The 27297-nt window shown below is 42.3% G+C and overlaps 1 protein-coding gene across 5 annotated transcripts in view; it reads right to left on the minus strand.

The window, feature by feature from the left end:
- The window catches only part of LOC110531748 (polymerase (RNA) III (DNA directed) polypeptide A), a 54535-nt gene extending 40856 nt beyond the window's left edge, over positions 1 to 13679 (minus strand). For all 5 annotated transcript variants that reach the window (XM_036988559.1, XM_036988550.1, XM_036988548.1 and 2 more), the window contains exons 1-12: positions 13444 to 13679; positions 12765 to 12900; positions 12211 to 12348; positions 10645 to 10816; positions 10328 to 10482; positions 9630 to 9869; positions 8683 to 8845; positions 8250 to 8386; positions 4003 to 4106; positions 3012 to 3153; positions 1735 to 1875; positions 1146 to 1215 (exon numbers count right to left, since the gene is read on the minus strand). In XM_036988559.1, coding sequence (XP_036844454.1) covers positions 1146 to 1215; positions 1735 to 1875; positions 3012 to 3153; positions 4003 to 4106; positions 8250 to 8386; positions 8683 to 8845; positions 9630 to 9869; positions 10328 to 10482; positions 10645 to 10816; positions 12211 to 12348; positions 12765 to 12900; positions 13444 to 13487 — 1642 coding nt within the window. In that variant the 5' untranslated portion in view covers positions 13488 to 13679. The remainder of the gene's footprint in view (positions 1 to 1145; positions 1216 to 1734; positions 1876 to 3011; positions 3154 to 4002; positions 4107 to 8249; positions 8387 to 8682; positions 8846 to 9629; positions 9870 to 10327; positions 10483 to 10644; positions 10817 to 12210; positions 12349 to 12764; positions 12901 to 13443) is intronic.
- Positions 13680 to 27297: the final 13618 nt, after the last annotated feature.

Consider the following 27297-nt stretch of genomic DNA (forward strand, 5'->3'; position numbering starts at 1 on the left):
TATGAATGACAGTAACCTAAACCTATGGATGTTACATAGAGCTGGGTTAATGACAGTAACCTAAACCTATGGATGTTACATAGAGCTGGGTTAATGACAGTAACCTAAACCTATGGATGTAACATAGAGCTGGGTGAATGACAGTAACCTAAACCTATGGATGTTACATAGAGCTGGGTTAATGACAGTAACCTAAACCTATGGATGTTACATAGAGCTGGGTTAATGACAGTAACCTAAACCTATGGATGTTACATAGAGCTGGGTTAATGACAGTAACCTAAACCTATGGATGTTACATAGAGCTGGGTTAATGACAGTAACCTAAACCTATGGATGTTACATAGAGCTGGGTTAATGACAGTAACCTAAACCTATGGATGTAACATAGAGCTGGGTTAATGACAGTAACCTAAACCTATGGATGTTACATAGAGCTGGGTGAATGACAGTAACCTAAACCTATGGATGTTACATAGAGCTGGGTGAATGACAGTAACCTAAACCTATGGATGTTACATTGAACTGGGTGAATGGAATATGAACGACAGTCATCCAATATGCTGAAATAGAAATAAGGCCATGCTCATTAAAAATAATAAAAATAAAAATCTCCATATTGGGAGAACACATTTATCAAACGTCAGAGAAGCATAACTTTCCCATGTTTCATAACAGACCATTTCAAAGCTCTGGGACTGTACTTTTTCAGAAAATGTTTAAATATATATAATTTGGCATAAGCTCATCTTCCTGAATTCAGTTTCAAAATGTCAAACCAGAGTGGATAATAAGGTCAGTATGAAGAGCCCCATCAAGGTGTTGACTTAACAAGAGGTAAGTGTCCCAATCTGGATAAAAAAACAAGCCAAGCAGCTGTATAACGAAGATGACATCGTTATGACGAGATGAGCCGTGACACATCTGTCAAATGCAATGCAAACAGATCGGAGCGCGTCAGGGAGACATCTCCCATCATGTTGATCACATGATCACCAGGTCAAAACCTTGTTTCTTTTTCTCCACCTGACAACGAGCAGTTTGAGACGCTCACTAATACAGACGTCAAAAGGCTCATTTGATTGGCTGTCAGGCCCTGCTGCGACAAACAATGATTGGCTCATTGCTGTAACACAACGGCTGACCTGTCAGAAAGTCTTGAATAGCAGCAATCAGAGGCTCTCCGTTCCTGGGGGTCACCAGATTGGCTTTGGTCTGGAGGGAAAGAGACATGAGACAAGTATAGGTCAGTGTGAGAGTAGAACCTCGGCTGTACAAGTTTTAGTTTAAAAACCTGGGATTTCAAAGACTGAGTGACAGGGGGTGTGTAGGGGTGTGAGGTGTGTGAGGTGTGTAGGGGTGTGAGGTGTGTCGGGGTGTGAGGTGTGTCGGGGTGTGAGGTGTGTCGGGGTGTGAGGTGTGTAGGGGTGTGAGGTGTGTAGGGGTGTGAGGTGTGTCGGGGTGTGAGGTGTGTAGGGGTGTGAGGTGTGTAGAGGTGTGTTGGGGTGTGAGGTGTGTAGGGGTCTGAGGTGTGTAGGGGTCTGAGGTGTGTAGGGGTGTGAGGTGTGTTGGGGTGTGAGGTGTGTAGGGGTCTGAGGTGTGTAGGGGTCTGAGGTGTGTAGGGGTGTGAGGGTGTGTCGGGGTGTGAGGGTGTGTCGGGGTGTGAGGGTGTGTCGGGGTGTGAAGTGTGCTGCTGCAGGAGTCTAAAGGCGAATCAGGGCAGGCGACACTAACCCCCATCAGCACCAGGGCTTCAGCCTTGGCCTCCTCTGTCTGGGGAAGGTGAAGGTTCATCTCGTCCCCGTCAAAGTCAGCGTTGTACGGCGTGCACACACACTCGTTAAACCGGAACGTTCTGTGAGGCTTCACTTTGGCCTTTAGGACAGACAAAGATGAATACAATAATGATTTCATTGAGATCTGCCTGAAATAAACCTATCATGATACATCCAAAACAGTAACAACTACACGACAAGGCAGCTCTAAAACAGTAACTACACGACAAGGCAGCTCACAGCTACACGACAAGGCAGGTCTAAAACAGTAACAGCTACACGACAAGGCAGCTCACAACTACACGACAAGGCAGCTCTAAAACAGTAACAACTACACGACAAGGCAGCTCTAAAACAGTAACAACTACACGACAAGGCAGCTCACAGCTACACGACAAGGCAGCTCTACAACAATAACAAGGCAGCTCTGAAACAGTAACAACTACACGACAAGGCATCTCTAAAACAGTAACAACTACACGACAAGGCAGCTCACAGCTACACGACAAGGCAGCTCACAGCTACACGACAAGACAGCTCTAAAACAGTAACAACTACACGACAAGGCAGCTCTAAAACCATAACAACTCCACGACAAGGCAGCTCTAAAACAGTAACAGCTACACGACAAGGCAGCTCTAAAACAGTAACAGCTACACGACAAGGCAGCTCGAAAACAGTAACAACTACACGACAAGGCAGCTCGAAAACAGTAACAACTACACGACAAGGCAGCTCGAAAACAGTAACTACATGACAAGGCAGCTCGAAAACAGTAACAACTACATGACAAGGCAGCTCGAAAACAGTAACAACTACACGAAAAGGCAGCTCGAAAACAGTAACAACTACACGACAAGGCAGCTCGAAAACAGTAACAACTACATGACAAGGCAGCTCGAAAACAGTAACAACTACATGACAAGGCAGCTCGAAAACAGTAACAACTACACGACAAGGCAGCTCGAAAACAGTAACAACTACACGAAAAGGCAGCTCGAAAACAGTAACAACTACACGACAAGGCAGGTATAAAACAGTAACAGCTACACAACAAGGCAGCTCTAAAACAGACATCCCCAAGATACATCACACAAAATCCCCTACTTCTAACAGTGAGGTTCTCTTCCTGCCTACACGTTGACATGGAGTCAGCACGGTGATTAACCTAACAGTTTCCAGACAGAGCCGAAGTGAAGGACGGGTGTATGATGTGGAGAGAGAGAGAGCACTCACAATATGAGCCATGATGCTGAGTTTGTGTAGAGAGGGCTGTCGGTTGAAGAGGACGATGTCTCCATCGATCATGTGTCTCTCCACCACGTCTCCAAACCTCAGCTCCTGGGCCATCTTCTCTCGGTTCCCGTACTTCAGAAACCTGAAGACAGACACACAGGGAATACTCTTGGAACATACACCTAAACATGTGGTTTCATACAAAGTTTCAGTTTAGTGGTAGGCCTGTAACCACAGTTTCAGTTTAGTGGTAGGCCTGTAACCAGTTTTAGGTTAGTGGTAGGCCCGTAACCAGTTTAGTGGTAGGCCCGTAACCACAGTTTAGTGGTAGGCCCGTAACCACAGTTTAGTGGTAGGCCCGTAACCAGTTTAGTGGTAGGCCCGTAACCAGTTTAGTGGTAGGCCCGTAACCAGTTTCAGTTTAGTGGTAGGCCTGTAACCAGTTTTAGGTTAGTGGTAGGCCCGTAACCAGTTTAGTGGTAGGCCCGTAACCACAGTTTAGTGGTAGGCCCGTAACCACAGTTTAGTGGTAGGCCCGTAACCACAGTTTAGTGGTAGGCCCGTAACCAGTTTAGTGGTAGGCCCGTAACCAGTTTAGTGGTAGGCCCGTAACCAGTTTAGTGGTAGGCCCGTAACCACAGTTCCAGTGTGGTTCTATTAAAAGAGGATACTTCAGGACAATGAGGCCCTTTAATCTACTTCCCCAGAGTCAGATGAACTGGTGTCCCAGTAAACAGAGACATTAAACTGGCACCAACGAGTTCATCTGACTGAGGAAGTAGATAAAGGGCCTCAAGACAAAAAGTATCCCTTTAAAATGACTAAAAATGTATAAAAAAGAAAGATAGATACTCTATATATTCTTCTAATAACTGAATGTGTAAAACCTCACCAACGTTTTGGGATGTAGTGCCTTCTTCAACATTTTACAAGTGTGGGTCAGCTCATGCTTTTAAAACTGACTAAACATGTCCAATAGAACTGTCCTGACCTCTTCATCTGCGTGTGTCGTTGCTGGATGAAGTTGGCTCCAGGGTGGACCTCTGGACCACTCCGCACCAGCTTCCTCAGCATCTCCAAGTTGGCCTTGTTCACCTTGGGGCACAACAGGTTAAGAGGTCGCAGGTCATACAACAGGGGACAGTGAAGACACTGTGCAGGTTACTTCTCAATGGTAAAGACAGCTGGAAAAGGCACTCAACCTGCCTTGTGATCCATCCTGATTTGTGAAGCATCTATGTAGTGCTTATAAACAATTCATGTATTCTTATTAAGGAAGTCAACCGATTAAAATAATTAAATAGAGTTAACGGAATTATAGTTAAATCGCGATTCATTGCCATTATAGAATTTGCTCCAATTCGGACTTTCAACAAATTTTTCATTAAAAATCAAAATCAAATCAAATGTATTTGTCACATACACATGGTTGGCAGATGTTAATGCGAGTGTAGCCAACTGCTTGTGCTTCTAGTTCCGACAATGCAGCAATAACCAACGAGTAATCTAAACCTAACAATTCCAAAACGACTACCTTATACACACACAAGTGTAAAGGGATAAAGAATATGTACATAAAGATATATGAATGAGAGCAGAATATTGAGTTACTATTAAACCCAAAATAGTGTGGATTAAAAATGCTTTAAAGGCATTTTCACCATAAACACCACCAAAGTCTCTGTAACAGCTAGCTAGCTATTCATGATCCCAGGAGGCCTAATCCATCTTATCAATACTATTGAAGCTTAACTGATCCATGTTCTTCATCATGACCTAGTCACAAGTTGCTGCTACTAGAACAGTAGTCACATGTTGCTGCTACTAGAACAGTAGTCACATGTTGCTGCTACTAGAACAGTAGTCACATGTTGCTGCTACTAGAACAGTAGTCACAAGTTGCTGCTACTAGAACAGTAGTCACATGTTGCTGCTACTAGAACAGTAGTCACATGTTGCTGCTACTAGAACAGTAGTCACATGTTGCTGCTACTAGAACAGTAGTCACATGTTGCTGCTACTAGAACAGTAGTCACATGTTGCTGCTACTAGAACAGTAGTCACATGTTGCTGCTACTAGAACAGTAGTCACATGTTGCTGCTACTAGAACAGTAGTCACATGTTGCTGCTACTAGAACAGTAGTCACATGTTGCTGCTACTAGAACTGGGATCATTAAGTCACATGTTGCTGCTACTAGAACTGGGATCATTAAGTCTTTTTGACCTGAGGACTACAACAGAAACAGTAGTCACAAGTTGCTGCTACTAGAACAGTAGTCACATGTTGCTGCTACTAGAACAGTAGTCACATGTTGCTGCTACTAGAACAGTAGTCACATGTTGCTGCTACTAGAACAGTAGTCACATGTTGCTGCTACTAGAACAGTAGTCACATGTTGCTGCTACTAGAACAGTAGTCACATGTTGCTGCTACTAGAACAGTAGTCACATGTTGCTGCTACTAGAACAGTAGTCACATGTTGCTGCTACTAGAACAGTAGTCACATGTTGCTGCTACTAGAACAGTAGTCACATGTTGCTGCTACTAGAACAGTAGTCACATGTTGCTGCTACTAGAACAGTAGTCACATGTTGCTGCTACTAGAACAGTAGTCACATGTTGCTGCTACTAGAACAGTAGTCACATGTTGCTGCTACTAGAACAGTAGTCACATGTTGCTGCTACTAGAACAGTAGTCACATGTTGCTGCTACTAGAACAGTAGTCACATGTTGCTGCTACTAGAACTGGGATCATTAAGTCACATGTTGCTGCTACTAGAACTGGGATCATTAAGTCTTTTTGACCTGAGGACTACAACAGAAACAGTAGTCACAAGTTGCTGCTACTAGAACAGTAGTCACATGTTGCTGCTACTAGAACAGTAGTCACATGTTGCTGCTACTAGAACAGTAGTCACATGTTGCTGCTACTAGAACAGTAGTCACATGTTGCTGCTACTAGAACAGTAGTCACATGTTGCTGCTACTAGAACAGTAGTCACATGTTGCTGCTACTAGAACAGTAGTCACATGTTGCTGCTACTAGAACAGTAGTCACATGTTGCTGCTACTAGAACAGTAGTCACATGTTGCTGCTACTAGAACAGTAGTCACATGTTGCTGCTACTAGAACAGTAGTCACATGTTGCTGCTACTAGAACAGTAGTCACATGTTGCTGCTACTAGAACAGTAGTCACATGTTGCTGCTACTAGAACAGTAGTCACATGTTGCTGCTACTAGAACAGTAGTCACATGTTGCTGCTACTAGAACTGGGATCATTAAGTCACATGTTGCTGCTACTAGAACTGGGATCATTAAGTCTTTTTGACCTGAGGACTACAACAGAAACAGTAGTCACAAGTTGCTGCTACTAGAACAGTAGTCACATGTTGCTGCTACTAGAACAGTAGTCACATGTTGCTGCTACTAGAACAGTAGTCACATGTTGCTGCTACTAGAACAGTAGTCACATGTTGCTGCTACTAGAACAGTAGTCACAAGTTGCTGCTACTAGAACAGTAGTCACATGTTGCTGCTACTAGAACAGTAGTCACATGTTGCTGCTACTAGAACAGTAGTCACATGTTGCTGCTACTAGAACAGTAGTCACATGTTGCTGCTACTAGAACAGTAGTCACATGTTGCTGCTACTAGAACAGTAGTCACAAGTTGCTGCTACTAGAACAGTAGTCACATGTTGCTGCTACTAGAACAGTAGTCACATGTTGCTGCTACTAGAACAGTAGTCACATGTTGCTGCTACTAGAACAGTAGTCACATGTTGCTGCTACTAGAACAGTAGTCACATGTTGCTGCTACTAGAACAGTAGTCACATGTTGCTGCTACTAGAACTGGGATCATTAAGTCACATGTTGCTGCTACTAGAACTGGGATCATTAAGTCTTTTTGACCTGAGGACTACAACAGAAACAGTAGTCACATGTTGCTGCTACTAGAACTGGGATCATTAAGTCTTTTTGACCTGAGGACTACAACAGAAACAGTAGTCACATGTTGCTGCTACTAGAACTGGGATCATTAAGTCTTTTTGACCTGAGGACTACAACAGAAACAGTAGTCACATGTTGCTGCTACTAGAACTGGGATCATTAAGTCTTTTTGACCTGAGGACTACAACAGAAACAGAAGTCACATGTTGCTGCTACTAGAACTGGGATCATTAAGTCTTTTTGACCTGAGGACTACAACAGAAACAGAAGTCACATGTTGCTGCTACTAGAACTGGGATCATTAAGTCTTTTTGACCTGAGGACTACAACAGAAACAGTAGTCACATGTTGCTGCTACTAGAACTGGGATCATTAAGTCTTTTTGACCTGAGGACTACAACAGAAACAGAAGTCACATGTTGCTGCTACTAGAACTGGGATCATTAAGTCTTTTTGACCTGAGGACTACAACAGAAACAGTAGTCACATGTTGCTGCTACTAGAACTGGGATCATTAAGTCTTTTTGACCTGAGGACTACAACAGAAACAGTAGTCACATGTTGCTGCTACTAGAACTGGGATCATTAAGTCTTTTTGACCTGAGGACTACAACAGAAACAGAAGTCACATGTTGCTGCTACTAGAACTGGGATCATTAAGTCTTTTTGACCTGAGGACTACAACAGAAACAGTAGTCACATGTTGCTGCTACTAGAACTGGGATCATTAAGTCTTTTTGACCTGAGGACTACAACAGAAACAGTAGTCACATGGAATAGATGTCCTGTTCTGATTCAAATCATTGTGGGAAGTTAGTTGAATCAAGAGCCATTCAGCCATGGCATTGTAAACAATTTATGGCTAGCTAGCTAGCTAACGGTAGCATAATTAGATGGTTACTTCTGTACAAATGAATGTATTTTTGCTGTCATCTAAAGAAATGCCTGAGAATGTGTTTACGGTAGAAGTATCTGTACGGTTTCCATCAAAACTGTTGCTCAAAGCTGTGCGCACGACACACTACAATAGAGACAGACAAGCGCTACTGAGACCGTGTGCTCACTGACAGGTACACAGCACAGAGCGTGTTGTGTGTGGCGCTTATAAGGGTCCCTACTGAAACACGTGCGCTTAAAAAGGTTCCGGGGTAAAGAAATGGAGAAGCAATTAAAAGCGTCAAAGAAATTAACAGCATTAAAAAGTGTTAACGTGGAAAGCCCTAATTATTATAAAGCCTTTATAAAAGTTGTAGTTAAAGTGTGGCCAATAAGAATCTTACCTTCTCTGGGTAGGTCAGGATTTTGGCTACGTGCACAGGGACAGCCACCTCATCAATCCGCAAGTTGGGGTCTGGAGAGATGACCGTTCTCCCAGAGAAATCCACTCTCTTCCCCGAGAGGTTTCCACGGAATCGCCCTGAGAGAGAGACACCAAGAACCATCAATAACCGAGTGTCTCCAAAGGCAGCAGTGGAGAATAACTATAGTTTGTAATTAAATGGCTCCACAATCAACTAGGATACTTTCTGTTTCTGACTCAGCTGTGTAAATAAACTACATTGTTTATGACAAAAGGCATGACATTGAAATGAATTCAGTGTCAACTATCAATAAATACGATGGTGAGAGTGACCACAGAACTAGAAATCAGAATAGACAACAGGTAACTATTAAAAAGTTAGAATTAAAAATCAACATTTATATGAGCGAGACCTTGTTTGCCCTTGAGTCTCTGAACGAAGCCTCTGGTCCACTTCTTAGGGGCCATGTTGAGGGGGATGCCAGAGAGCTCACTGTTGATGTAGAGAGCACATTGCAGCTGGAGGAAGTCCCAGTCCTCCATGATCATCTGGGTCTTGGCCCCTGACATACGGTGCTGTGGGACGGCATGGGAGGCGGGCAGAACAACTCATTCATCACTCAACATTCATTAGACAACAACAATAACATCAACATCAAACCACCTTATTGTCTAATGTGAATTGGAAATTATAACTTTTTTTTTGTCTTGTGTTATTGCTTTCATAAAAAGGCACAGGAGGTTTTCCTGAGCTGACCAACTAGTTAGTAATAGCCTACTGGGGCCCAGAGGTTTTCCTTAGCTGACCAACTAGTTAGTAATAGCCTACTGGGGCCCAGAGGTTTTCCTGAGCTGACCAACTAGTTAGTAATAGCCTACTGGGGCCCAGAGGTTTTCCTTAGCTGACCAACTAGTTAGTAATAGCCTACTGGGGCCCAGAGGTTTTCCTCAGCTGACCAACTAGTTAGTAATAGCCTACTGGGGCCCAGAGGTTTTCCTCAGCTGACCAACTAGTTAGTAATAGCCTACTGGGGCCACAGAGGTTTTCCTCAGCTGACCAACTAGTTAGTAATAGCCTACTGGGGCCCAGGGTTTTTCCTCAGCTGACCAACTAGTTAGTAATAGCCTACTGGGGGGCCCAGAGGTTTTCCTCAGCTGACCAACTAGTTAGTAATAGCCTACTGGGGCCACAGAGGTTTTCCTGGTCAGTTCATGGAAAAACTCCCGGGACGATTAATAAAACAATTAATCACAAATTCATTGACACTTCCTGCTACTCTCCCAATCCCATGACGCCCACCTTCTCTATGACATCATACAATTTTTTTTTATATATTTGATGTAAATGTAATGTACCCACCTTCTTGATGACGTCATTGAGGAAGATGATCTCTGTGAGCTTCATGGTGAGGTCATCCTCATTAGTACCTGACTTGAGGTCTGAGATGACAGAGGGGCGGATGCAGAGCGGGGGTACCAGCAGGCGGGTGAGGATGAGGTCTGCAGGCTTACCTGCCTCAGGGTTCATCAGGAGCAGGGGAATGTCCTCCGCTGGTATCCTCCTGAAGAGGTTCAGTACCACTAGAGGACTCAGGTTCTCCTGGAAACCACAGGACATGAAGGTCAATCAGCATTTAAAACCATAAGGGCCAGTTTCCCAGATTCAGACAGACATATCTTGAAGAGGTTCAGCACCACCTAGAGGACTCAGGTTCTCCGTCGGGGTGAAAGACATGATCGGTCAGCATTTAAAACCAGTGTGACCCAGTTGGTAAGGAGAGTGTGACTCTAGTAATACCAGGTTCTCCGTCGGGGTGAAAGACATGATCGGTCAGCATTTAAAACCAGTGTGACCCAGTTGGTAAGAAGAGTGTGACTCTAGTAATACCAGGTTCTGTTTGTTCAATTCCGACAAGCTTCCCATATACTAACCCTGTATGAACTCTGTTACTGTAAGTCACTGCTAAGTGAAAAACATACAAAACAAACCATTAACCTCATATGACCTCTACAAAGTAGACATGTAAACTGTTAAAAGTTGCCTTCAACGTGACTCACCTGAGCCCTGTTAAGCAAGCCCTCCACTTCTTTGTTGTGTTCTATTGCGATATCGAATGAGTTGAGAAAGTCTGATACTACAGTGTCCACCACTTTCTTGGTTGTCTTGTATTTCTCGTGGAGGATCTTCAGCAAGCCACACTTCTTCACTGGTCCTGTTAAATGGCAAGAACAAAGACATTATCAGTCACACCAACCACCACTTGGGCTTTGCTTTCAACTCAACTAAATTCAAATATAACTTCATATGTATTTTGGCCCAAATGTCAAAATTGAACCGTAAACAGTCAAAGACTAAGCTATTGTTGATACCCTACCATTTAACGTGGAGCAATTGAGACACAATGTCCTTTTGCGGCATTTGTCGGATATCTTCTTCTTCATTCCTCGTTTCTGGAGGTACGCTAGGCCTGGCCTCTTCAACACATCCATAAACTGTAGTTTCTCCTCTTTGGTCAGCATGATGTGAGAACACGTCTTACAGATCATCTGGAGGGACAACAATCACATGATGTCATAATGGAACAATTTGAACAACAATCACATGATGTCATAATGGAACAATTTGAACAACAATAACATGATGTCATAATGGAACAATTTGAACAACAATAACATGATGTCATAATGGAACAATTTGAACAACAATAACATGATGTCATAATGGGCAAATTTGAACAACAATAACATGTCATAATGGGCCAGCTTGAACAACAATCACATGATGTTCTAACGGGCCAGCTTGAACAACAATCACATGATGTTCTAACGGGCCAGCTTGAACAACAATCACATGATGTTCTAATGGGCCAGCTTGAACAACAATCACATGATGTTCTAATGGGCCAGCTTGAACAACAATCACATGATGTTCTAACGGGCCAGCTTGAACAACAATCACATGATGTTCTAATGGGCCAGCTTGAACAACAATCACATGATGTTCTAACGGGCCAGCTTGAACAACAATCACATGATGTTCTAACGGGCCAGCTTGAACAACAATCACATGATGTTCTAATGGGCCAGCTTGAACAACAATCCCATAGCAAGAGTCAAAGAAATAACTATGATGATTTAATCAGGATGATCAGGTTGTGATGTAGGCTCCTCAGTGTGCAGTACAGTAATGTCATATTTAGTTTGCTACATTGTAGAAAGAGAGAAGATAAATATATACAAATAACTGCCAAAATAAAGGAAACATCAACATAAAGTGGGCGTTGGGCGATAACGAGCCGCCAGAACAGCTTTCCCCTTGGCATAGATTCTACAAGTGTCTGGAACTCTATTAGAGGGATGCGACACCCTTCTACGAGAAATTCCATCATTTGGTGTTTTGTTGATTGATGGTGGAGGAAAACGCTGTCCCAGGTGCCGCTCCAGAATCTCCCATAAGTGTTCAATTGTGTTGAGATCTGGTGACTGAGACACACCCTTTAAACCCTCTATGCTCCTTTGATCCCCCTCTTTCAAAGTCACTGAGATCTCTTCTTCTAGCCATGGTAGCCAAGATTTTTTTATTTTTTATTTTATTTGACCTTTATTTAACCAGGCAAGTCAGTTAAGAACACATTCTTATTTTCAATGACGGCCTGGAAACAGTGGTTTAACTGCCTGTTCAGGGGCAGAACGACAGATTTGTACCTTGTCAGCTCCGGGGTTTGAACTCACAACCTTCCAGTTACTAGTCCAACGCTCTAACCACTGGGCAACTGAGCATTCTTATACATGACCCTAAGCATGATGGGATGGTAATTGCTTAATTAACTCAGGATACCACACCTGTGTTGGAAGCACCTGCTTTCTATACATCCTACTTGTATCCCTCATTTACTCAAGTGTTTCCTTTATTTTGGCAGTTACTGTCATAGTGAACTTGCCTGTAGGATTCCAATGGTGGCTTTGAAATAGCCCACATGAAAACAGGGCATCTCCAGGTCCAGATACCCATAGTGTCCCAGACAGTCAGCCAGGTTCTTCCCACACGTCTCACAAGGACGATCCTTCTCACTGGTGCCCTGGAATATAACATGACAGTTGGGTCACAACCACCAATAGAGAAGGCCAAGAGTTTGCAAAGCTGTCATCAAGGGCAAAGGGTGGCTACTTTGAAGAACTTCAAAAATCTAAAATATATTTAGATTTGTTTAACACTGTTTTTGGTTACTACATGATTCCGTATGTGTTATTTCAAAGTGGATGTCTTCACTATTATTCTACAATGTAGAAAATAGTAAAAAATAAAGAAAAACCTTTGAATGAGTAGGTGTTCTAAACCTTTTGACCGGTAGTGTACCATGTGATGATGCAGTACTCAATAGGGTGGTGTGTGTGTGTGTGTGTGTGTATGTGTATGTGTGTGTGTGTGTGTGTGTGTATGTGTGTGTGTGTGTATGTGTGTGTGTGTGTGTGTGTGTACACGTGTCAGCCCTACCATGCGATGATCCAGTACTCCGTATGGTAGAGGAGTATGGCTGGTGTCCTGGCTGTACAGGTTCTTACTGACCACTTGGATATGAGCCTGCTGTCTCATCTGTTCAGCCGACTTCATCCCAAAACAGATGTGGCTTCTGTTGACATAAATGGAATAGATAGCCAACTCAGCATAGGGGTTAAATTAAACACTGGCTACTAAGTCAACTAGCAAATAGGTCCTACCCAAGCAAGAACTGCCAATGATAACAAGCTATAGTTTAGGGGTCAATTGGGAGTCTATTAGTAATGCATGCATTGCCTTGCTGGATGTCTACTTGAGGCTACTTGGTAGTTGGTTGGAATGCAGATTCCCTGCTACACGTCATGCTTTACCATGTACTCAGCAAGAGTGCCAGTGGTCATGGCAACACGAGCTCGATATCCTGCCACCTTAGCCAGGTGGAGATGTGATGTGATTGTTTGTTTAGCTAGCTAGCTTTCTAAAACGTGTTTCCAGCATTGCTGACCCTGTTCAAATCAATGATGCAATTGCAAAAAGCTATCTAACTTAGCTATGAAAAGCAAGCTCATGTTACAAATTGCAAGCTACTTTAGGCAAATATTTACGAACAATACTCATAGCTGGGGGGAAATATTAATTGCTAATGGCTAGCATCTAGCTAGCTGGACAAACTTACATTTTTTTGGCCACATCGGTCTCTCTAAACTGCTCTTTCACCATCGTGACTTCTGTTTGTCCCCGCCAACCTCCGGCAGAAATACAGATCTAGGACATAAACTGTTATTTTCTACACTGTTGTTCACACTAAACTTGATATACAGTCATCACACTATCACTTGTCGTTCCCAAATCCCATGTTGTAGCTGGAAATGCAGTGAAACAACGTGAACCATGAATTCATATGACAACGACATGCACACATCCGGTTCAAGAGCGCCCCATGAACGAGAGAGAGGTTATCCATCAGCAACTGCCCTCCAGTGGGCCAAAAAAGTATTACATAAACATCGAGGAAACGGGTGCAGGAATACATTTCCACTAGAGGTCAGTCGTAGCTACATGGATTAATAACAGATAGGCAACTAACTACATGTTCCTTGTAGAATAGACCAAATCTGTCTGAAAAATTCATATGGACTTTTTTTTTTAACCTCCTCTAGTGCGGGACCCATGGGAGTTGTAGTTTTAAGTGGGAAAAAAAAACGCAATACAGTATACAATAATATAAGCAATTTAGCAAACACTTTTATCCAAACCACTTAGTCCTATGTGGCTCGGTCTGTAGAGCATTGCACTTGCAACGCCAAAAGTCACGTATTAATTACAGGTTGGATGGTGTATCAATACACCTAGTCACTACCAATATATATATTTTAAATTTAACTATGCAAGTCAGTTTAGAACAAATTCTTATTTACAATGACAGCATACCCCGGCCAAACCTATACGACGCTGGGCCAATTGTGCACCGCCCTATGGGACTCCCAATCACAGCCAGATGTGATACAGCCTGGATTTGAACCATGCTCACTGAGATGCGGTGCCTTAGACCGCTGCGCCATTTGAGAGGCCAAGAAACAGGTGTCCTTCCTAACTCAGTTGCTGGAGAGGAAGGAAACCGCTCAGGGATTTCACAATACGCCCAATGGTAACTTAAAAACAGTTACAGAGTTTAATGGCTGTGGTAGGAGAAAACTGAGGATGGATCAACAACATTGTTACTCCACAATACTAACCTCATTGACAGAGTGAAAAGAAGGCAGCCTGTATAGAATAAGCATATTCCAAAACATGCATCCTGTTTGCAACAAGGCACTAAATACTGCAACAAAAGTTGGCAAAGCAATTCACTTTTTGTCCTGAATACAAAATGGTATGTTTGGTGCAATACAACACATTACTGAGTACCACTCTCCATATGTTCAAGCATAGTGGTGCCTGCATCATGTTATGGGTATGCTTTAGTCGTTAAGGACTAGGGGAGTTTTTGAGGATATAACATTCATGAATGGAGCTAAGCACTGGAGTTACTTACCAAGAAGACAGTGAATGTTCCTGAGTTACAGTTTTGACTCAAATCTGCTTGAAAAATCTATGGCAAGACTTGAAAATGGTTGTCTACAAATGATCAACAACCAATTTTATGGAGCTTGAAGAATTTTGAAAAGACTAACCGCCAAATGTCATTCTAACATGTATTTGACTCAGGGGTGTGAATACTAATGTAAATTAAATATACCTGTATTTTCTTTTCAATAAATGAGCAAATATTTCTAAAAAAACATGTTTTCACTTTGTCATTATGGGATATTGTTTGTAGATGGTTGGCAAAAATAAATATCCAGGCTGTAACAAAACAAAATGTGAAATAAGTCAAGGGGTATGAATACTTTCTGAAGGCACGTATTAAGTAACCACACCCATTATTCCATTTGTAATGTAACAGAACACATCATACGCAACGGAGGGACACAAATTTACATTCCATATCTTACGTCTGTTTAATGTGAACGGGCTGACATTGACACACATTCTAATTCTGGCACCAATGCCACTGTTATTAGATGGAAGATATTTACTTGGAGTGTTTTTGGGGTGAGAGAACATTCTCACCATGCAGACTTTATGACAGGCCCTGGAGGCAGGGGAGGGGGGTTATACAAGTTAGAATACTGTCATTGTTCATATTTGAGGTATTTTGGCTGGGCCTTGGGAGGATCAGATAGTAACTCTTGATCCAATACATTCTAAAGGTGCTGTAAACGACTGGGTCCGTGCTCGCCCAGCGGTTCTATCAGCACAGACAGGTGTTTGGCTGGGCCTTGGGAGGATCAGATAGTAACTCTTGATCCAATACATTCTAAAGGCGCTGTAAACGACTGGGTCCGTGCTCGCCAAGCGGTTCTATCAGCACAGACAGGTGTTTGGCTGAGGCAACCTAGCGCCTTGGCTCACGTCAGCATTTTTCCAATATTTCTGTGAGCGCTCTCCAATTCCGGTGTACAGTGGGATCCTCTTACTGCTCAGACCTAATGAGAGAGAATCCCAGAACTGGTGCAGCTTGAAAGACCTAGCCTAGAAGATGTAGCCAACTGTTCTCTTCCAGTTTTTACTGCTGCTGTTTAATTATTTGTTACTTTTATTATTATTATTTTTTTTACTTATCTGTTTTTTACTTAACACTTATTTTTCTTAAAACTGCATTGTTGGTTAAGGGCTTGTAAGTCAGCATTTCACTGTTGTATTCAGCACGTGACAAATACAATGCGATTTGATTTGATAATGGGATATTGTGTGTCGATGGGTGACAATCAAATGATTCAGGCTGTAAAATGTGTAACAAGTCAAGGGGTAGGAATACTTTCTGAAGGCTATTATTATGAACCCCCTGGTTGAGAAAAGTTATTACAAATTTGTTTAGCCTTTTAGCCTATTTACATTATTCCTAATCGTCAAAGTCTCTACTAACATAAATGGTGCAATATTTATTCCTGTCGTTTATCCTGTATCTTTATCCTATATCACTACCTCTGTCCAGAGACCCATCTAGCTATCCCATCAGTACCTCTGTCCAGAGACCCATCTAGCTATCCCATCGGTACCTCTGTCCAGAGACCCATCTAGCTACCCCATCAGTACCTCTGTCCAGAGACCCATCTAGCTGTCCCATCAGTACCTCTGTCCAGAGACCCATCTAGCTATCCCATCAGTACCTCTGTCCAGAGACCCATCTAGCTATCCCATCAGTACCTCTGTCCAGAGACCCATCTAGCTATCCCATCAGTACCTCTGTCCAGAGACCCATCTAGCTATCCCATCAGTACCTCTGTCCAGAGACCCATCTAGCTATCCCATCAGTACCTCTGTCCAGACATTCTAGTCCATCAGTACCTCTGTCCAGACATTCTAACCCATTGCTGATCTCTCCAGGCATTCTATTCCATCACTGTCTCTGTCCAGGCAAATACATTTTTGAAGATGTTTTTTGTTACATGCCTTAATGAACATGACCCAGCTCGTGGGCTTTGCTACTTATTTTGCAAATCTCCAGATTTGTAAAGGACGTCACACTGCTTGCTTAGCGAGTACGACTTCCTCCCAATTCAGCCCAAACCTGGAGCAAACTCAGGACCTTTGCTTTGCTAGCAGACTTGACCGCCTCTGTGAGTCAACATGTAGTGTAACTATTCAACACAGTTAACCTCTCCACCCTGACCTCTGTGAGTCAACATGTAGTGTAACTATTCAACACAGTTAACCTCTCCACCCTGACCTCTGGGAGTCAACATGTAGTATAACTAACTATTCAACACAGTTAACCTCTCCACCCTGACCTCTGTGAGTCAACATGTAGTATAACTATTCAACACAGTTAACCTCTCCACCCTGACCTCTCGGAGTCAACATGTAGGGAAGGCTTCCTCTGACAGGTGGTTGGCCAGTCTATTTATAGACAACAAGTGCTCGTGTTTTAGGAAACAGGGGATCAATGCAAGGGCTTCCCCTGGGCTGGCTGGCAGTAAATATTTATGGACTACTGTGGTGTGTGTGTGTGCTCTGTTTAGGAAACAGGCAGGTGATCACTGCAGTAGATTAATGTGTGTGTGTGCTCTGTTTAGGAAACAGGCAGGTGATCACTGCAGTAGATTAATGTGTGTGTGTGCTCTGTTTAGGAAACAGGCAGGTGATCACTGCAGTAGATTAATGTGTGTGTGTGTGCTCTGTTTAGGAAACAGGCAGGTGATCACTGCAGTAGATTAATGTGTGTGTGTGTGCTCTGTTTAGGAAACAGGCAGGTGATCACTGCAGTAGAGTAATGTGTGTGTGTGCTCTGTTTAGGAAACAGGCAGGTGATTACTGTAGTAGAGTAATGTGTGTGTGTGCTCTGTTTAGGAAACAGGCAGGTGATCACTGCAGTAGATTAATGTGTGTGTGTGTGCTCTGTTTAGGAAACAGGCAGGTGATTACTGTAGTAGAGTAATGTGTGTGTGTGCTCTGTTTAGGAAACAGGCAGGTGATCACTGCAGTAGATTCATGTGTGTGTGTGTGTGTGCTCTGTTTAGGAAACAGGCAGGTGATCACTGCAGTAGATTAATGTGTGTGTGTGTGTGCTCTGTTTAGGAAACAGGCAGGTGATCACTGCAGTAGATTAATGTGTGTATGTGCTCTGTTTAGGAAACAGGCAGGTGATTACTGTAGTAGAGTAATGTGTGTGTGTGCTCTGTTTAGGAAACAGGCAGGTGATCACTGTAGTAGATTAATGTGTGTGTGTGCTCTGTTTAGGAAACAGGCAGGTGATCACTGCAGTAGATTAATGTGTGTGTGTGCTCTGTTTAGGAAACAGGCAGGTGATCACTGCAGTAGATTAATGTGTGTGTGTGCTCTGTTTAGGAAACAGGCAGGTGATTACTGTAGTAGAGTAATGTGTGTGTGTGCTCTGTTTAGGAAACAGGCAGGTGATCACTGCAGTAGATTAATGTGTGTGTGTGTGCTCTGTTTAGGAAACAGGCAGGTGATCACTGCAGTAGATTAATGTGTGTGTGTGCTCTGTTTAGGAAACAGGCAGGTGATCACTGCAGTAGATTAATGTGTGTGTGTGTGCTCTGTTTAGGAAACAGGCAGGTGATCACTGCAGTAGATTAATGTGTGTGTGTGTGCTCTGTTTAGGAAACAGGCAGGTGATCACTGCAGTAGATTAATGTGTGTGTGTGCTCTGTTTAGGAAACAGGCAGGTGATCACTGCAGTAGATTAATCTTTTCAACATGATTCTGACTGTTCTGGGCCTTTCAATGTGATTTCAACATGATTTTGACTGTCCAGGGTCTTTCAATGTGATTTCAACATGATTTTGACTGTTCTGGGCTTTTCAACATGATTCTGACTGTTCTGGGCCTTTCAATGTGATTTCAACATGATTTTGACTGTTCTGGGCCTTTCAATGTGATTTCAACATGATTTTGACTGTTCTGGGATTTTCAACATGATTCTGACTGTTCTGGGCCTTTCAATGTGATTTCAACATGACTTTGACTGTTCTGGGCTTTTCAACATGATTTCAACATGATTTTGACTGTCCAGGGTCTTTCAACATGATTTCAACATGATTCTGACTGTTCTGGGTCTTTCAACATGATTTCAACATGATTTTGACTGTTCTGGGTCTTTCAACATGATTTCAACATGATTTTGACTGTCCAGGGTCTTTCAACATGATTTCAACATGATTCTGACTGTTCTGGGTCTTTCAACATGATTTCAACATGATTTTGACTGTTCAGGGCTTTTCAACATGATTTTGAATGTTCGGGGCCTTTCAATGTGATTTCAACATGATTTCAACATGATTTTGACTGTCCAGGGTCTTTCAACATGATTTCAACATGATTCTGACTGTTCTGGGTCTTTCAACATGATTTCAACATGATTTTGACTGTTCGGGGCCTTTCAACATGATTTCAACATGATTTTGACTGTTTGGGCCTTTCAACATGATTTCAACATGATTTTGACTGTCCAGGGTCTTTCAACATGATTTCAACATGATTCTGACTGTCCAGGGTCTTTCAACATGATTTCAACATGATTTTGACTGTCCAGGGTCTTTCAACATGATTTCAACATGATTTTGACTGTCCAGGGTCTTTCAACATAATTTCAACATGATTTTGACTGTCCAGGGTCTTTCAACATGATTTTAACATGATTCTGACTGTTCTGGGTCTTTCAACATGATTTCAACATGATTTTGACTGTTCGGGGCTTTTCAACATGATTTTGAATGTTCGGGGCCTTTCAACATGATTTCAACATGATTCTGACTGTTCTGGGTCTTTCAACATGATTTCAACATGATTTTGACTGTTCGGGGCTTTTCAACATGATTTTGAATGTTCGGGGCCTTTCAACATGATTTCAACATGATTTTGACTGTTCGGGGCCTTCAAGTGTATGTTTATTGGCTTTTAACTGTATCCTATGCCTGCCAGAAATGATTGCCCCTCAGGGATGAATGAAGTTCATTAAACGTTATTGTAAATGGTAATGCTAATGTTTCTATTTGGCAGCGCAAGGGGAGACACGTCAGACTGAGGAGTGAGTTTCACAGATCCCCCCCATCTGCAAACACAAGCAATAACAAGTCTATACCCATTTAGGAAAAAAGCATTTCATGTATTCAGTAACATTAGACTTTCCACATTTTCCAGAGGGTTCAAATTGCAATGAGTTAGAGGCTAGATAGCTTTGTCAGCATATCAGACACATAGCGGAGCCCTCCGACTTTTATGAGAGGGCTATAAATATATCCACAGTGGCGGGAAAGGTTGGAAGGAAAGCCAAACAGTCAGCCGAAATCAGGGGAGAACGACTGCGCCCCTCTCATTGAAGCCATGCAGTTCAAGGCCGACCTGGGTACTGCAGGCTGTCGTTTCCAGAAACAGTCCATGGTCCAGACCCCCACATTCGGGCCGTAGGGTTCACTTGGGGTGACGATGTCTCACAGTGATTTCGTTGAAGGTCTATGTCCCTGGAGCTGTAACACGTGTGACAGCAGTGCAGAAATGGTTGCTTTCACTGTGTTTTCACATTTTCATTCATCCCTCCATCCTATTAATTTCCCCCATAGGAGAGGGTAGGGATTTTACCCCATCACAAACAATGTCCGTATACAACAAGTTATTGCTCACATACACCCAATACTCATTCAGTATATAATTGAAAAGCATTGATTCACAGCTATCCACTAGACACATTTTCGGGGATATGTTCAGGTCAACAGAACTTTGACCTTTGACATCTAGGGCACATATCAGAATTACCTGAATAAATTGCTTTTAAAAAGGAAACCCTAATACATTTTAAACTTTGTTTGACAAGTGGAGCTGACAGGTCATGACATCACATTTCAAATGTATATAATATAACCAAATGTGACAGCAACACCTTCAACTATTGTTTAAAATTAGCCCATATTGTGCAATTGACATGAGAATGGTGGAAGTTACGTTTTTGGTTGGTAACTTTGGTGATATAAGCACCAAATGACATACACACGGGCTAGAACAGGTTTCTAAAAAGATTTGAAGATTACAAGACAATCACAGAAGACTTGTTCTAATATGGCCGACAAACAACTCAATGGGGTCCCATTCGCATGACCATACCTGTATGAAATATAATTGTAGACGCACGCACACACGCGCACACACGCACACACACACACACACACACACACACACCTTGCTCCCCCAGACGCGTATGTTCCAACAGCTTCAGCTGAAGGGGAGTTGTGGGATTCCCAGTTTTATTCATGTTCTCTGTTATGGACTTTACTTTTCTTGTCCTTGACTGTATCTTTCTACAACCTCTGTTGTCTTTACATTTGAAAGTGTACAAATAAAGCTGTCCAAGAATAAGCAGATATTTGACTGGTCTGTTTAATAGCCATATCAGGTATAAGTCTGTTTCCTTTACGTTAATGTCCTCTGGTGCACGGCTCAAATAGCAGTAGATCTGCCAACAAAGCAACGAAGCAATGCTAAATTACCTTAGAGATTGCTGTGGAAGCTGGATGTATTTCTGACCACTGAACATGGCCATATTGGGCTCGTAACTCATCTGTTGCTTTGGTAGACTGTACTTCTTGTAACTCTGCCATCGACTGTATGGGATGAAATTGGAGTTTCAAGAACAGCTCAGCAGTTGGGGTTTGATACTTTGACATCTCTATGTCATATGGTCATAAAGCAATCCCAAACAACTTTAGGCTGCATGTAATTCTGACTTCCAGTTTCGGGAATAGGGCGATTGGCAGGAGAAGGCTGCTGACAGGAGGGGGGGGGGGGGGGGGGGGGGTAATCATTTAGACTACTTGTTTGTCCAAAGATCTGTAAAGCTTCATGGAAAACACAATCGATCCCCATGTGTTTATCCTTTAACATTTCTGAGATTAATATTACATTGACTTCACACTGCATGCGAGAAAAGTGAAGACCTCATAACCTGTAATGTGGATCACAGAGAGATCCGGTTCAGAACAGCACATTATTTAGACCTCATAACCTGTAATGTGGATCACAGAGAGATCCGGTTCAGAACAGCACATTATTTAGACCTCATAACCTGTAATGTGGATCACAGAGAGATCCGGTTCAGAACAGCACATTATTTAGACCTCATAACCTGTAATGTGGATCACAGAGAGATCCGGTTCAGAACAGCACATTATTTAGACCTCATAACCTGTAATGTGGATCACAGAGAGATCCGGTTCAGAACAGCACATTATTTAGACCTCATAACCTGCAATGTGGATCACAGAGAGATCCGGTTCAGAACAGCACATTATTTAGACCTCATAACCTGTAATGTGGATCACAGAGAGATCCGGTTCAGAACAGCACATTATTTAGACCTCATAACCTGTAATGTGGATCACAGAGAGATCCGGTTCAGAACAGCACATTATTTAGACCTCATAACCTGTAATGTGGATCACAGAGAGATCCGGTTCAGAACAGCACATTATTTAGACCTCATAACCTGTAATGTGGATCACAGAGAGATCCGGTTCAGAACAGCACATTATTTAGACCTCATAACCTGTAATGTGGATCACAGAGAGATCCGGTTCAGAACAGCACATTATTTAGACCTCATAACCTGTAATGTGGATCACAGAGAGATCCGGTTCAGAACAGCACATTATTTAGACCTCATAACCTGTAATGTGGATCACAGAGAGATCCGGTTCAGAACAGCACATTATTTAGACCTCATAACCTGTAATGTGGATCACAGAGAGATCCGGTTCAGAACAGCACATTATTTAGACCTCATAACCTGTAATGTGGATCACAGAGAGATCCGGTTCAGAAAAGCACATTATTTAGACCTCATAACCTGTAATGTGGATCACAGAGAGATCCGGTTCAGAACAGCACATTATTTAGACCTCATAACCTGTAATGTGGATCACAGAGAGATCCGGTTCAGAACAGCACATTATTTAGACCTCATAACCTGTAATGTGGATCACAGAGAGATCCGGTTCAGAACAGCACATTATTTAGACCTCATAACCTGCAATGTGGATCACAGAGAGATCCGGTTCAGAACAGCACATTATTTAGACCTCATAACCTGTAATGTGGATCACAGAGAGATCCGGTTCAGAACAGCACATTATTTAGACCTCATAACCTGCAATGTGGATCACAGAGAGATCCGGTTCAGAACAGCACATTATTTAGACCTCATAACCTGCAATGTGGATCACAGAGAGATCCGGTTCAGAACAGCACATTATTTTGACCTTATTAGTCGACCACGAGGTCCTCACATTGCTGACGTTGGCCCCCCCACACTAAATTTATAGCGAGATATGTGACCTGGAAATAAGATCTGAATGAACCCTGCTCGGTTGTTTTGTGGATCCATGCCACAGACATTTCATATCCAGATATAGAGTTTTACTGCTGTGACATTTTAATGGATTGAACCGTGTAAAAAAAAATGCTGATGTGAGCCAAGGCGCTAGGGTGTCTCAGGGTAACTCCAGAGCCGGCCCTAGCCTTTTGGGGACCCTAAACTGAATGTTGTTGCCCCCCCCCACCCAATTTTATAACACATTTTCTGCAATTCTATACATTTTTACGTGACTTATGGAATGTTAATATGATATATGAGTGAGAGTGACAAACAAAATCAATGGGGGCCCCCTGGAGGTTAAGGCCCCTGAGCTCATGCCCTGCGAGCCCAGTTGATTTGTTATTTTACTAGGCAAGTCAGTTAAGAACAAACTCTTATTTTCAATGACGGCCTAGGAACAGTGGGTTAACTGGTCTAGGAACAGTGGGTTAACTGGTCTAGGAACAGTGGGTTAACTGGTCTAGGAACAATGAGTTAACTGGTCTAGGAACAGTGGGTTAACTGGTCTAGGAACAATGAGTTAACTGGTCTAGGAACAGTGGGTTAACTGGTCTAGGAACAGTGGGTTAACTGCCTTGTTCAGGGGCAGAACGACACATTTTTTACCTTGTCAGCTGAGGGATTCAATCTAGCAACCTTTTAGATTACTAGTCCAACAGCTCTAACCACTAGGCTACCTGGCACCCCAATTCAACCATGGTTACTACAAATGTATATAGCTGGCTAGATTATCTCAGCAAGCTACAAAATCTTAGCTGACATGGGCTAATTAAGAGTGTCAGTGATAGAGGTTTTCTTGGGTCCTGAAAATGAGACCCGCACCGAATTGGAATCACAAAATTCCAACCCGACTTCGACAGGACCAGGTACATTTTTTGAAGATCAATACCCAACTCGATTTGGATCCGAGGTTGGATCCGAGGTTGACCAGATCCTGACCTGAAACATGTCCAAGATTCGTCCGAAATGGTTTCACACATCCATTTTCTGTTGCATCTAAAATAATGGCCATTTGGATCTGAGGTTGGATCCGAGGTTGACCGGATCCTGACCTGAAACATGTCCAAGATTTGTCCGAAATGGTTTCACACATCCATTTTCTGTTGCATCTAAAATAATGGCCATCAAACAGGACCCGACCTAGATCCGAGGGTCTTCTATGGAATTTCGGACCGGTTCGGGTCCTGGGTAATCGGGTGGACCCGTGAAGACCTTTATTCAGTGACAGACATAACAAAATAAAAACTGCTAATGTACAACCACATTTTTAAATTGCACCTTGGGTATTCTACTATTCTAATTCCTAATAATAACTTGAGAACCCGACAGATGTCCTAATTATTATTATTTTTTACTTATTTTGGGGGGGTGGGGGGGGGGTCGGGGGCCCCCTATGCCAGTTATGCCACTTAGTGGCTAGAGCCGGCTCTGCCTGAGGAATTAAAGCACACTTAAAATGTATTGGATGAAGTGTTACTGTCTGATCCTCTGAAGGGCCTGCCACAATACGTCAAATATGTACAATGACAGTTTTATAATGACAGTTTACTCAACTGTTTAATGACATCTGGCAGTTGAGAGTGTGTCAGAGGCCAGAAACTCCTGTTCTGGACAGCCCATCAACATGGTGTGCAGGCTCGTGTTCCACCCCTGCGCTAACATAGCGGGTTTAGCTAAATCAACGGATCATTCTCTTCAATTTAGCCCTTAATTACCTAAAATCAGGTTCAGTGTGTTAATGAAGAAATACAACTCAGTTCATTCAGGAATTGAACTGAAATTCCAATATTTCACAAGGCTTTTAATGACAAATTATTGCAGGTCAATTCCTAAATTGACTCGAAATTACCTCAGCCCTGATCTCGATACAGTGCATTGTGAGAAGACCCATGGCTGTAAAGTCAGTTGAGGTGTTTGTGGCCAAATTCACAGTTGTCTATTCCTCTGACATCCCCACCCCACTGATTTGCGGATGATTAACAAGTTTGGAGCTTAGAGAAAGCATGTCCCTCGGATACAGAAACACCGGTCATGTGTCATGCCAGATCTTTGCACATTAAAATAACTTTGAATGTCATAAACTCTTAGTCTGCATGGTGTTGATGTTCTCTCCACCCACAAACACGCCAAGTAAATATCTTCTGTCTAATAGCAGTGACAACGGAGCCAGATTTTGGCTGTGTGGAAATGTTGGCAGAAAAACCAAACAATAAACCTTGGCTGCAGTGAAGACTAGAGCACAGTCCAAGAAATGAAAAGGCCTTGACGGTCCTCCCAGATGGTCAGCCCCCTGCTCAACTTGTGCATCCAGCAGAGATAGAATTTTCTGTTCTTATATCAGTCACTGAATTAGCCATGTCAGCTAATTTTTCGATTGGTAAATGAATCTAGTCAGCTATCTAAACTCGTAGTAATCATGGCCTAAACCGGCCGGGCACGCAGGGGCCATGACTTCCACTGTGGCCCAAATCTCACTTAGGGCCCCAAAAGGCTAGGGCCGGCCCTGTGTAAGGTTTCACCCTATTGAACATTAATGCGGCTGCACCATATTAGACACAAAGAACATTTAAACGACTATTAAAAGCAGAGGTTTGATAAAAGCAAAGATGAGATAGATAATTGAAGAATGTGAAATGCCTGACTTGAAAGAACAACTTCCTGGTTTGATTTATTAGGATCCCTATTGGCCCGACGCCAATGGTGACAGGTAGTCTTACTGGAGTCCGACACACAACCAAAAAAATACATTACAGACAAAAGACTTTAGGATTTACATACATTTAAATACATTAACGTCTAGTGTGTGTGCATTACATTGCTGAATCACGTGTTAAAAATAGGTTAAAGAAATGTCTCTGTGGCTCCCTCACAAGTTGCTACAGCTGTCTGTTAGAAAGATATTAAAACTGTATATGTAAAGGATTCATTAAACTGTCATGGAAATGGAAAGGAATCTGTTACTCTATTGTAACTATATAGTCATTTTAAAGGAGTTTTATAGAAGCCAGCTGCTAAACGGTTTAACTCAGAGTGTAATAAAAGTTTGAGGCAGCTACTTGGCTGTCAGAAACATGAGTGGATAAGATGATTTAAATACTGTACTGATGTTATGTAAGCCTTGAGAATCCTCCTGGACCGTTTTAGACAACTGACATGTGAGACGATTAAAAGCTCCTGCAGCATCTTCAATAGATCATACTGTAGATAAATAACTACACCGTTGATTTAACACTTTTATGAGATGTAATTGAAAGCCTAAATGCAATATGGTTTTACCAGGGTGACAAATCAAACTAAGCAAAGCACGAAGTAACGGCCAACTCCTTCACAAGCAGGAGGTGACATGAGGAGACCGTTTAGATGTGTTTGAAAGCAAAATAATAGATCTATTTTTTTTTGTAAATATAAAGAAAGCTGTTGATAAGGATTAATGCCACAAAAATTTAACTAAATTAAGTAAGATTATATTTATATTACAATTGTGGTGTCATTACAGTATTTGAGTGGCAGCGTCATAATTATTGTCATAATGATATTATTATAATTATTGTTTTATTATGATCTATTTTTTACTTCACAATTTTTTTCTTCTTAAAACTACATTGTTGGTTAAGGGCTTGTAAGCCAGCATTTCACTGTAAGGTCCTGTTGTATTCATGTGACAAATAACATTTGATTTGATCTAATGAATGTAAATTCAGTGAAATTCAATTTAAAACCAACTATTGCATTAAAAAGTCATGTAATGGGAGTGTGGCGCTCCTGGGAGTTGGTGGCGCTAGTGAGACACAGAAATACAGAGGTCTCTCACCCAATCCATGTCCTTTACCAGAGTGGTCCATAATTAACTTTTGCCTGGTTGTCAGTTTCAACCAGATATAAGCAGGCTGAGACCCCAGCATCCATAAGTCAGACACCTTCTTCCTCTGTGGTAAGACTCTCTCCACATGTTTACATTTGCCAACATTTTGTGTGCTTAGAATCTTACATGTGTCTTGTTAGATTTTTTAAATGCAATCAAGTGGCAATCAAGTTGTATTTATTTATTGTGCTTAACTTTAAATGTGTTTTCTATTCAAATCTGTAAATTTCATTTACGGT

This window comes from Oncorhynchus mykiss, chromosome 1 (assembly GCF_013265735.2).
Source record: "Oncorhynchus mykiss isolate Arlee chromosome 1, USDA_OmykA_1.1, whole genome shotgun sequence".
NCBI lineage: Eukaryota > Metazoa > Chordata > Actinopteri > Salmoniformes > Salmonidae > Oncorhynchus > Oncorhynchus mykiss.